Consider the following 13,136-nt stretch of genomic DNA (forward strand, 5'->3'; position numbering starts at 1 on the left):
CCTTCCCTTCTCCTTTATTTATGTCAGTACAGACTCATGAATTTCTATTTTATTCGATGGATTATAATTATTTTTATTATTCATTTTGATGTTTGAATTGTGCTGGATGCACCTTTCAACTGTTCCTTCAGTTGGCTCCTGGCTCCTGTATCTGTTTGACAAATCCCCATTATTTTAGCATTTTCTTGCTTTCTGGGGCAACAGGTGTTGCAGGTACTTGTTAGATCTTCTTGGCCTCGATTCAAAGGCTGCTAGAATCAGCCATTTCTCAAGGAGCACTGGCCATCTTTCATGGAGGATGACATTTAGCAGCCAAGATCTGAGCAGCAGGTGTTCTCATTGCTGTTGGAGTGTTGTGGGCTCTCGCAGCAGACAGTGAGGAAATAGTGTGTGCACATACACTCATTCATGCACCTGTATTTATCTACATATCTTTTTAAAAAAAAATACCGAATCTCACTCTGTTGCCTAGGCTGGAGTGCAGTGGTATGATCTCAGCTCACTGCAACCTCTGCCTCCTGGGTTCCAGCAATTCTCCTGCTTCAGCCTCCCAAGTAGCTGAAATTACAGGCCTGGCTCATTTTTGTATTTTTAGTAGAGACAGGATTTCACCATGTTGGCCAGGCTGGTCTCGAACTTGGGACCTCAGGTGATCCACTCACCTCGGTTTCCCAAAGTGCTGGGAATACAGGTGTGAGCCACTGCACCTGACCGGTATTTACCTGTATATCTTAAAAGCCCGAGTTCGCACAGACACTTCCCATTCCAATCCAATGCCCCACAGCCATGGGACCTTTCTCCTTTCTGTGTTTGCAGCTCCTTTCTCTGACAGTGAGAAGCCTGGCTCCTGCTTCTTCCCCATGTATTACCCCCAAGAAGGGCAATCCCCTTCTTGGATTACCTACTTATTCCCCTGTGTATACCCTGCTTCTGGCTCTGCTGCTCCCCTGATGCCACCACCTCCTTGGTTCTGGCTGTGCAGACTTCTAAGGCCCTCGTCATGTCCTTATCCCAGCTGCTCCCTCGTCCCCACTGGCTCTGCAGCCTCCTGCATCCTGACCACCTCCCAGGCCCCAGGTCCGAGGTCTGCTGGCCCTGGACACTTCAAAGGAAGGGAAAGGAAAGGAACCAATAAAATGTTTTTAAAAAAAGAGAAGGGAGGGAAGAGGAAGAGCTGATTGTTTTGTTTTTGTTTTGTTTGTATTTTTTTTTCTATTAACAAAAGCCACATTCAATTATTGATTTTTTTAAGAACACACATTTTGGAGTCCATTCAAAGCCATGTGGCTGAAGAGAGATTCCTGGGTCTGAAGGAGGCCTCAAAAGCTCTTCCCAAATCTGTCCCCCAGCCCCACCACACTGCCCACCTTTCCTATCTCATTAAATATCACCAACATCAACCAAGTTACTGCAGCCAGAGATCTAGGGCCACCCTCGCTGGCTCTCGCTCGTCGACCGTGCCCTGTTTAATGGGCTAATCTGGTTCCAGCTCCATCCTTGCCTCTCTCCTGCTGCTGCATCTCCCTAATTCAAGCACTAGAGTGGGGTTGCTTGGACGCCCAGCGTCCACACCGTAGCCGAGGTGATAGTTCTAAAATGTAAATCTGATCACATCACACACACCCCAGCTTTTAATTGCCTTTAGTGCCTCCAAACCACTCTTTTTTTTTTTTTTTTTTTTGAGACGGAGTCTCGCTCTGTCGCCCAGGCTGGATGGAGCACAGTGGCGCCATCTCGGCTCACTGCAAGCTCCGCCTCCCGGGTTCACGCCATTCTCCTGCCTCAGCCTCCCGAGTAGCTGGGACTACAGGCGCCCACCACCACGCCCAGCTAATTTTTGTATTTTTAGTAGAGATGGGGTTTCACTGTGTTAGCCAGGATGGTCTCGATCTCCTGACCTTGTGATCCGCCCGCCTCGGCCTCCCAAAGGGCTGGGATTACAGGCGTGAGCCACCGCACCCAGCCAGCTCCGAACCACTCTTAAGACAAAACTCAAATTCTGCCAGGCCCCAAGGGCCCAAGACACCCATGCTCTGACCTTTCTTTCTTCCCCACTTCTTCACCCATGTGGGGCCCTATGATTCTTAAATTTGGGGAGGAGGAGGTGGTTAAAGGTTGAGACCATCTTGAGGGCAGGAGAGAAGTACAGGAAAGCATTTCAGGGGTTGCAGAGCGGGGAGAGGCCAGGCCGGGAGGAGGTGGCCCCCATCCCTAGTAAGAGCTGGACAGGAGGCTGCTTCCAGCCTTTCCCTCAGATGAGCTGGCTCAGAGCAGGGCAAACGCGGCAGGAGGTCTCCTCCAGAACTCAAAGGCTCGGCCTGCACCGTCAGACTCCACACTGACCCTCACTCAGCCTTGGGACGTGTGGATGCCTGGGTCAGTGGGCTCCGAGACCTGGAGCCCTCTGTGGCTTTCAGAAACTTCCCAGCCTCCACAGGCGGGGAGTCTCCCCACTGGGAAATGGAAGTAATAAAAACAGCAGCCACCCCGCAAACCCACACCATTCTCTCCACCACAGCCGAGTGGTGTTTTCACCGTCCTCTCTAGTGGCTTTCTCATCTAACTTGAAACAAATGCTTTGGTGTGGGGAGCAACTGAAGCAGAGTATTTGGTTTGGTTTGTTTCCACTTTTTTTTTTTAGATGGAGTTTCGCTCTTGTCACCCAGGCTGGACTGCAATGGCACAATCTCGGCTCACCACAACCTCTGCCTCCCAGGTTCAAGCAATTCTCCTGCCTCAGCCTCCCAAGTATCTGGGATTACAGGCATGTGCCACCGCGCCTATCTAATTTTGTATTTTCAGTAGAGATGAGGTTTCACCATGTTGGCCAGGCTGGTTTCGAACTCCTGACCTCAGGTGATCCACCCGCCTCAGCCTCCCAAAGTGCTGGGATTGCAAGCGTAAGCCATCGCGCCTGGCCTGTTTCCCAGTTCTTAATACTGTCCCGCCACTGGTAAAATCTCCACAATCATTCTATATGCTCTTCCATTTAAAACGAAGCCTGGAAGAGCCTTGTGGGGGGTTCCTAGCACCCCGGGGCTCCTGCTCTGCCTGCATGGCCTTCCTCTGTGCCTAGTCCTGTTTCACGCCTCATTTAGAGACAGCAAACAGTGCTAAAGTTAAAATTACCCGCTGGGAAACTTGAGCCTGTGCAATGACTTTCCTGGATGGTGTGACTTTCCTAGACGGTGTTGGAAAGTCACAGCCCAGGAACTGTTTCTGGAAATGCAGCACTTCTCAGCATGTGCAGCCCTGAGCCTCCAGCAGTCTGGACAACGGCTGTTCTTTGTTTTAAAGACCCGGGTGCCCTTCTCGTCCTGAACCCCAGGGCCACAGGCAGCCCCTCTCCCCTTGCCCTGTACCTTCCCCAGGAGTATTGCTACCTGAGTGAGCTCAGGTGCCAAGCAGTCAGACAAAGGTGCCTCTCCGTGCAAGTCCCAGCTTGGCAATCCACATCTCTGGTTCCCTCAACACCTTTCTTCAATGGAGAGGTCCATTTTCTGCAATGCACATGCCCCTCAACACAGTGGTGGGGGCTGCCATTATGTCATTATGTTTGCAACCAAACTTCTCTGCAAGGAGACTTGGGGGACTATGAGGCTGAGCCAAGCAGGGTTCCTTTCCTTCAACCACTTACGAGCTTGTGGGGAAGGCAGGCACAGCAACTATGACATGACGCAGAGTGAGCTGCTGATTCTAAGCTGGGCTTGGTGGGGAGATGTCTGCAGAGACTCTGTAAAAATGATCCTGCTGGAAGTCACCCAGAACTTTCCACAGACCTAGAAATTATAATGGGAGGCAGGAGAAGAGTATTTTGTTTCACAATCTGAACTAACTCCTACCATGTTTTGTTTGTTTGTTTTTTCTGCTCAACTCTTGGCTGTGAGCACGAATTCATGCCCATTCTGCTGATCCTAAAAGCTCTGAAGGGAGGGCTACTCTGAGCCTGAGATGTCAGATATATATGTAGATAGACAGATAGATAGATATAGATATAGATATAGATATATAGATACTTTTTGAGACAGGGTCTTGCTCTGTTGCCCAGGCTGGAGTGCAGTGATGCGATTGTGGCTCACTGCAACCTCCACCTCCTGGGTTCAAGCAATCCTCCCACCTCAGCCTCCCAAGTAGCTGGGACTACAGGGTGCACCACTACATTTGGCTAATATTTGTATTTTTTGTAGAGACAGATTTCATCATGTTGCCCAAGCTGGTCTCTACCTCCTGGGCTCAAGCAATCTGCCCACCTCGGCCTCTCAAAGTGCTGGGATTACAGGCGTGTGCCACCATGTCTGACCGAGACCTCATAATTTTTTTTTTCTTTGAGACAGAGTCTCTGTTGCCCAGGCTGGAGTGCAGTGGCTCGATCTTGGCTCACTGAAACCACTGCTGCTCGGGTTCAAGCGATTCTCCTGCCTCAGCCTCCTGAGTAGCTGGGATTACAGGCGCCTGCCACTGCACCTGGCTAATTTTTGTATTTTTAGTAGAGATGGGGTTTCACCATGTTGGCCAAGCTGGTCTTGAACTGCTGACCTCGTGATCCACCCACCTCGGCCTCCCAAATTGCTGGGATTACAGGCGTGAGCCACCATACCTGGTCAAAATGTCATAATTTAACAAGCCTACTTAAATAAGGCAATGCTGCTCCTGGTTTTGTTCAAAATCAGGCTTCCTGTGTTGTGCTCTAGTTACCTACCTGCTAAAGGGCGGAGGCATTCACGCCAGGGAAAAGGGAGAGTTGCCACGGCAGAAATCCACGTGTCCGAGGGCATCACTTGGGGGCTGCCGGTAACCATTGCGGGGATCATGTCCCGGGTGACTTGGGCCTTCATGGTTTCCTTCTCTGTTTCAAAATGACTTAACAACTCTTTTCAGGAAGGCGGCTGCTGTGGAATGGGGAACGAAGTCTGGCAGCCTGGGCCATTAGGAACCAAGGGCAGTCCCCTCCTTGGTCAGAAGTGTGGCTGGTGCTAACCTCCCAATCCGAACCTGGACGCTTCACGGGGGGACGCAGGCATTTGTTTTCCCTCTGTCTCCTTGGGCGCCTTTTCACCGTGGCCTTCACGTGCTGAGCATCTTCCATTTGCTCCCCAATTCATTCGCTTCCCTGCCCCCTGCTTTCTCATTGGGTTTGGCCAATGGGAGCCGCAGCCAGATGAGAGGAAAGTTTTTTGACGGGGGAGGGGATCTACTGCCCTGCCCCCATCCTGTAAGGTCTCCATGGTAGCTCCACGGGAGGCCACAGCGCCTGCTGGGCAGCCCCCTCTGGGTTCCAGCACCTGCTTCTTGCCTGTGATCTTCCCAGGGTGGTAACTACTATGAGTTCGGGGGGGCTGTACTGCCTCTTATTGGTATCCCTATGCCCTGTCCCTACATGTTCTCCCCAAGTTCCCCCGTTTAATGAGACATCTGCCTCCTGCCGGGACTCTGGATCGTGCACATGAAAAACGCACATGACACCTTGTTCACATTTTGCCTTTTACAGTTGCTGAAAAGGCACCACCTTTAGCAACGTGCTGGGGGATGTGAGTGAGGGCAGCTCCCCTGCTTGCCACTGTTTCTCTGCATCCCCAGTCCCAGACGCATGGAAGGCTCTCCCTGACCATCCCTCCTCCTGGCTCCAACTCTTGTCTGTCATCCTGACCCAAGGCGGCAAATCCATGGAACCACTAAATGCTGCTCCAATTGCCAGGCCCTGCTGCACAGTCTGGGGATGGCACAGCCGTGAGCAGACCTGTCCCGACTGTGGGCGCACAGCTGGGTGGATATGGACTTGGCCTGCTGTGGGTGGGAACCCCCAGGCCTGTCCCAGCAGGACCCGCCTACTCCTGCTGGCCTGTGGATGTCAATACACTGTCCACCTGGAAGCCCCTCCTGTCTTTGACTGGGTGGGGATTGTTAGGTCACACCCAGGCACGGTTGCCCTTCAAACAGACTCCTCCCCCCACCGGCCACTCTGCCCTGTCCCCTTGGCCATCGTACCCTGATGCAGGACCTTTCTGGGCCCAGGTTCAGAATGCAACACCATGTGTGGGCTGCTCCTCTCTGCACTGCACACACTGAGGCCAGACCATGCTCCTCACCACCCACCCGTCTAGACCACGCTCCCCACCCCTCCCCTGTCTGGGCCAGCTCTGTAGCTTCTATGATCCCCTTCTTGGGCTCTGACTCTTTCTCTTCCTGTTCTAGAATGTGCTTTGAATGTAAGTTCTCTGTTTTCCTTGTCAAAGCTTAGGGCCAAGAGCAAAGCCTTATGAAGACACCTTCCTGGACATTTTCTCCGGGGACACCTGCCTTTGCCTGGTTGGTGCCCCGCCTTTGCCGTCTCCTGTCTGCACTGCCTGCGGGCACAGGGTGCTTCCTGCGGGCCCACTGCACACAGCAGGTTTTCCCTCAGGTGGGGTCTGTCCCTGTGGATCTGCTTCCTGTAGACCTGCTGTGTTCTTCCTGGGTGCTTTCCCCTCGGAGGGGGAGAGGTGGAGGAAGGCTCCCTCCTCAGCACACTTGTCAGCGGCCATTATCAGCTTGCCACCTGTCTGCCATCCATGAGGCTTGGCTTCTACCCCGCATTCTCTCCCTTCCTGGGAACCCAGGCAGCCAGCAGCCTTGGTTTGCCAGACCCTGGCTCCCTGGCCTCTGGGAGCGGGCCAGGCACACGCGGTGGCCTCAGTGGGTCCACAGGGACTCCTTTAAATTGCTCTGTTCCTAGTACACAGCATATGTCATCAAGTCTAAGACGTTTACCTTTCAGATTTCACATCTCTGGAGTCACATAAGTCTATAATCAATGGTGTAACATAGTCTGTGGTTCAGCTTCTTAGCGGTGCATAAAATAACGTGTCTTACTTGGTTTTAGCATTGGTGCGTCTTAAATTCCCAAATCTCACATGCTCACTCAAACACGCGTTCTTCAGATACCCTCCAGCCGAGAATCCTTTTCTGGATTCACACATGAGGCGTTCAACTTCAGCTTTCTTTGGTATTTTCATATTCCTTTTCCACGCTCTTAATGGCTTGTCATCTATTAGCTGTACATTTTTTGACAGTCTGACACTTTTCACGACTGCTTTAACTGAATTGAGTTCATAGATCTTGTATCATGTCAAATTATTTTTGTTATTCTGCTCACTTTGGTTTTTGAACCTACTCATGTTACTTTTTAGAGGCCTGGCTGCTGCTGCTCAGATAGTTCTGGTTCAACAATGTTTGAAAGAGATTGCTTAACACGGGGCTTTGTGAAAACAAGTGAATTTATTGAAAAGAATTTAGAACACCCTTTTGCTAAACTCTCTATAAATTTACTAACTGAAGACACACACACACACACACACACACACAGGCATAGACTTACATATGTGTGCAATGCACACAAAAAACACACTTGGAAAGAGAGAGACAGAGACAGAGACAGAGCCCAGATGGACAGCCCTGAATCACAGGTCAGTGAAAGAGGCGTACGTGTCCTCACTAGGACTTGGAGTTAGCCACCCAGGCACAAAGGCTCGGGAACAGGTCTGAGTCCTAACCCTGCTCCCTGATGTCTGAATCTATCCCAGTCTGGGTCATTCTGCCTCATCTCTCCTGATTCCACTTACCTGTAATCCCGAAGACCTTCAGGCACCCTCCCACCTGCCCACATCAATCCCAATCCCAGTAGATATCTGACTTGGAGGCGGAAAGGCCAACGCTTGGCCCAGCCACGCTCAGGCCAGATGCCACCCGCTCACCAACCAGGGTGGGCTTTTCAACCTCCATTCTACTTGCCTGTGGGTCTCGTTTCCTACAGGCGATGGGTCCCATTCCCTCCAGAAAGAAGGTAGCTGGCAGCCCCCAGAGGAGCAGTGAGATCCTTGACTTCTAACTCCAAGGACGGCGCCTTCTCAACTAATTTTAAAATGACCTGAAAGTTGCTGGGTGTGGTGGCTTACACCTGTAATCCCAGCAGTTTGGGAGGCTGAGGTGGGTGGATCACCTGAGGTCAGGATTTCGAGACCAGCTTGGCCAACATGGTGAAACCCCGTCTCTACTAAAATTACAAAAATTAGCTGGGTGTGGTGGTGGGCACCTGTAATCCCAGCTACTTGGGAGGCTGAGGCCAGAAAATCGCTTGAACCCAGGAGGTGGAGGCTGCAGTGAGCCGAGACTGTGCCACTGCACTCCAGCCTGGGCAACAGAGTGAGACTCCATCTCAAATAAAATAAAATAAACAATCTGAAAGTCACTGACATGGTGGCTGTTATGAGGACAGGGTGAATCACAGGCACTTAGCAGTTGCCAGGGGCGCTATGCTCCTCCAGGCCAGGGAGGCCCCACCCAGAGGGGGTGCCTCTTTGGGGCTCATTCCTGTACCTACCAACAGCCTGATCCCTTGCTCCTGTTCAGCTGCCCCTGAGGGCAGGGCCTGGCAAGAAGGTAAAGGGTGAGGTAGGGGTGGGGCTGGCTGCTCAGGGACCACCTGGAACTACCGGCTAGAGCCACAGGGCTTACAGGAAGGGGATCTGCCCCAGGGCATTTGAATAGCCAGCACAATTACCCCCAAGGTCCTCTGCTATCAGCAACAGATACAAACCAGATAGATCATTTACTGAGTTTTGACAAAAACAACTATAACAAATGAAAAAAATAAAATAAAAATAAAAGCAAAACAATTGCTGGAATTGATTTTTTCCTGTGTTTTTTTAAAAAAAGTTCTTCGTGCAGGAAAAAATAAAAGTAACTTCCCCACCAAAAACACTCACAAATTCTAGAAAAACACATTCTAAACTGGAAAATAGGTATCTTGGGGTTGTGGGATTACTGGTGATTTCTTTCTTTCTTTCTTTCTTTCTTTCTTTTTTTTCTTTTTTTTTTTTTGAGACAGGGTCTCACTCTGTCGCCCAGGCTGGAGTGCAGTGGTGTGATCTTGGCTCACTGCAACCTCCGCCTCCCAGGTTCAAGCAATTCTCTTGCCTGGCCCTCCCAAGTAGCTGAAATTACAGGTGCGCACCACCACGCTTGGCTAATTTTTGTGTTTTTAGTAGAGACTGGGTTTGAGTTTCACCATGTTGGCTAGACTGGTCTCGAACTCCTGACTTCAAGTGATGTGCCCACCTCAGCCTCCCAAAGTGCTGGGATTACTGGCACAAGCCACCGCACCCAGACAAATTTCTTATTTAAAAAAATCCATATTTCTAATTTTGCCATAATATAAATGTACTATTTGTATAAAAATACTTTTATTTTATTTTATTTTATTTCGAGACTGAGTTGCCCAGGCTGGAGTGCAGTGGCGCAATCTCGGCTCACTGCAACCTCTGCCTCCCAGGTTCAAGTGATTCTCCTGTCTCAGCCTCCCGAGTAGCTGGGATTACAGGCACCTGCCACCATGCCCGGCTAATTTTTGTATTCTTTTTTTTTGTTAGCAGAGATGGGGTTTCATCGTGTTGGCCAGGCTGGTCTCAAACTCCTGACCTCAGGTGATCCACCTGCCTCAGCCTCCCAAAGTGCTGGGATTACAGGTGTGAGCCACCGTGCCTGGCCCAAAAACACTTTTAAAAATAAAAGTTTTTTAAAAACGGAAAGAAAAACAGATCTTAGGAATGATCCTCTGTGTGCCTTTTGCAGAAGGGCCCTTGGCAGCTGCTGGTTGCAGGATGTGAGGTGTGGGCGTGAGGGTCACACACCCTGCGTAGGAGCCCAAGGCTTTTCCTGGATCGCGGTCAGTCCCTCCGCCTCGCTGGTCTCCGCTGCAGTTGGCCTTTGTGGTTGGCTGACATTCTAGTTGGTTAACATGTGCGTTTGTTTGGATGTTCTGTCCTCAGGCATCCGAAGGCGTCTCCATGAGGTTCTTCACCAAGCTGGACCAGCTCATCGAGTTTTACAAGAAGGAAAACATGGGGCTGGTGACCCATCTGCAATACCCTGTGCCGCTGGAGGAAGAGGACACAGGCGACGACCCTGAGGAGGACGCAGGTAGGGAGGGAGGGACAGGACGGCAGGAGGTACTTTTGGGAACTTGCCCTGCACCCACCTTGAGTGCTTGTAGATTAGGTGAGTCCTATGATCAGAGGGAGATTGTTGGCGTGGGGGTTAAGGACAAGTTAGGAACACAGGCTCTCCGGTCAGGCAGACATGGGTTAAAATTCCTCCTCCCCAGCTTATTAGCCAGGTGACCTTGGGGAAATTACCTGACCTCTCTGAATCACAGACTTCTCTTTAAAGAGACAGTAAAATAAGGCTGGGCTTGCTGGCTCACGCCTGTAACCCCAGAACTTTGGGAGGCCGAGGTGGGAGGATCGCTTGAGGCCAGGAGTTTGAGACCCTTCTGGGCAACATAGGCAATCCTGTGTCTACAAAAAGCTTTTTAAAAAATTTATTCAGGCATGGTGTCTCAGGCCTGTAGTCCTAGCTACTCGGGAGGCCGAGGCAGGAGGATCCCTTGAGTCCAGGAGTTCAAGGTTGCAGTGAGCCATGATTGCACCACTGCACTCTAGCCTGGGTGACAGAAAGAGACCTTGTCTAAGAAAAAAAAAGAGAGAGAGAGAAAGAGACAGTAAAGACTGCACTTCCTCTGCTTCACTTGACTAGCCTTTAAAAAGACAGAGAGAGAGAGAATAATGATAGAACCTGCCTCTCATGGTATCTCAAGGATCAAATGAGTTGAGAAATGTAGCACCCAGAGCCTGGTACATATTCATAGTAAGCACTCCATAAATGCAGCTACAGTCATTAGCATCATTACAATCTGCTGAATTTCACTGAGAGGAGAGTGAAGGAGGAGACCCTTGCACCTAACTGGAAGGATGAGGAAGGTGTTTCTTTATGTCATCATTAAAAGGGGGAGGGGGAAACACAACCCCTAAAAATATGTTGAAAAAAATGTATAGTCCCAGCCAGGTGCGGTGGCTCACGCCTGTAATCCCAACACTTTGGGAAACAGAGGCCGGCAGATCACGAGGTCAGGAGATCGAGACCATCCCGGCCAACATGGCGAAACCTTGTCTCTACTAAAAATACAAAAATTAGCCAGGTGTGGTGGTACGCGCCTGTAGTTCCAGCTACTTGGGAGGCTGAGGCAGAAGAATCGCTTGAACCCAGGAGGTGGAGGTTGCAGTGAGCCAAGATCGCACCACTGAACTCCAGCCTGGCAACAGAGGGAGACTCCGTCTCAAAAAAAAAAAAAAATTATACAGTCCCTAAAAAGTGTGTGAGACTTAGGGTGCCCTTTACAGCATAGGGACAAAGACCAATAGAGCAAGAGTCAGATGGAGAAAGTCTTGCAGAGAAGGAGCTTACCTGGGGATGCCCCACTTTTCCCCTCAAGGATTTACTGAGAATATACCTAAGGGAATAGAAATCATTTTGTTACAAAGACACATCTGCGTATGTTCATTGCAGCACTATTTGCAATAGCAAAGACATGGAATCAGCCTAAATGCCCATCAGTGATGACTGGATAAAGAAAATGTTGTATATATACACCATGGAATACTATGCAGCCAGTAAAAAGAACGAGATCATGTCCTTTGCAGGAACATGGATGGAGCTGGAGGTCATTATCCTTAGCAAACTAACACAAGAACAGAAAACCAAATACCACGTGTTCTCACTTAAGTGGGAGATAAATGATGAAAACACATGGACACAAAGAGGGGAACAGCACACACTGGAGCCTACCTGAGGGGGTGGGAGGAGGGACAGGATCAGAAATAACTATTGGGTACTAGGCTTAATACAAGGATGATGAAATAATCTGTACAACAAACCCCATGACATAAGTTTACTTATGTAACAAACCTGCACAGGTACCCCTGAACTTAAAATACAAGTTTTTTTTTTTTTTTTTTTTAAAGGCTTATTTCCTAAAAGAAAACCATGAGATACCTAACCGGGCCCCTCAGTTGGCCAGGGCTCTTCCTGAATTCCAGCAGGTGGAGACTACCAGGTCCCCCAGGCTCTCCCCGAAGAGAGGAGAGATTTGTCCACAGACGCTGAGACCCTTGCCTGGCTCCTGCCTGTTCTGGGGGCTTGCTGCAGGCATCCTTTTTCTCCCTCACCTGTGGGCTGGCTTGTGGGCCACCAGGGCCCCCTGCTCCCTCCCACCCTCATGGAAACACACTTTTCATGGTTGTGCAGCTGTTCGTTTCCAAAAGGACCGCAGCTCCATGGAGGCTGAAAGGGTCCCAGGCAGGCCCTGTCCCTTTTGGCCTCCCTGGTCTGAGTGAGCACTGCCCTCTGGAATCAGGAAGGTCAGGCTGTGGAAGAACTAGGGCTGACCTGTCCCATTGTGAGCCCAAGGTCACTCACCAGCACCGCACCCTGGCTGCACCTGAACAGCTGCCCCCAGGCGCCCAGGGCCATGCTGAGAAGCTGTTCTGCAGAAACGCCCTCCACACTAAACACCCTCACTCCCCTCGGGCTGCCCATCCCAGCTAGTTGGGCCCCTCTGGGCATGGCTGTCTGGAGGAAGATCCCGACAAGTTTCTGTGAGGGCTGAAAAAAGAACCTCAGTCTCATGACTGCTGGCTTCACTTCCCCAAACGAGGTCGCCCAGTTGTCGGCTTGAACCAGAGCAATGCGACATGAGGCCCCCGCAGTCCAAGAGGTCTGTTTGGGCCCAGGGCCTCTTGAGGCACCGCCAGACCGTGGAGCTCGAAGCAGACTCCTAGTTGTCTTCAGAACCCCAGACAGAGGAAGTGAAGGGCCTGTTCTCTAAAGAGGAGGTCCCCCGGGGCCCACTGTGGTTGGGCCAGGGGCAGCCGCTCTGTGTGGGAAGAGGCTCAGACAGAGCTCTGGACCCTCCATTCGTGTATGTACAGAATGAACCTTCTCCTAAAGGCGATGGGTGGGCTCCCACCTCCTAGGCCAAGTTCAAGTCATTTGTTGAATGTCTCTGAGTGAAGGGAACCCCCTCGCTTTCTTTTATGTGTTTCTGAGAGTCTGGGGGAGGAGAGAAGGAAGGACAGAGTCTGGAGAGAGGGGACCAGGGAGAGAGGGAGAGGGGCAGTGTGGCTAGGCCTGCCTGTCTCCTGCCTGTCTCCTTACCCCTGGTCCCCTTCCATGGTTTTGGCCTATTCTGGGAACTGGGCCTCTGCCTAGTCCAGGGCTCAGCCATCATGAGACACCTGTCTCAGCCCCTGAAAGTCTGAGAGCCA

At 50.9% G+C, this 13,136-nt stretch overlaps 1 protein-coding gene across 5 annotated transcripts in view; it reads left to right on the top strand.

Annotated features, from left to right (window-relative positions):
- The window catches only part of INPP5D (inositol polyphosphate-5-phosphatase D), a 149,026-nt gene that overhangs the window by 52,488 nt on the left and 83,402 nt on the right, over positions 1-13,136 (top strand). For all 5 annotated transcript variants that reach the window (XM_016950726.3, XM_016950727.3, XM_063790880.1 and 2 more), the window contains exon 3: positions 9,804-9,954. In XM_016950726.3, the coding sequence (XP_016806215.2) occupies positions 9,804-9,954 (151 nt within the window). The remainder of the gene's footprint in view (positions 1-9,803; positions 9,955-13,136) is intronic.

This window comes from Pan troglodytes, chromosome 13, assembly GCF_028858775.2.
Source record: "Pan troglodytes isolate AG18354 chromosome 13, NHGRI_mPanTro3-v2.0_pri, whole genome shotgun sequence".
Lineage (NCBI taxonomy): Eukaryota > Metazoa > Chordata > Mammalia > Primates > Hominidae > Pan > Pan troglodytes.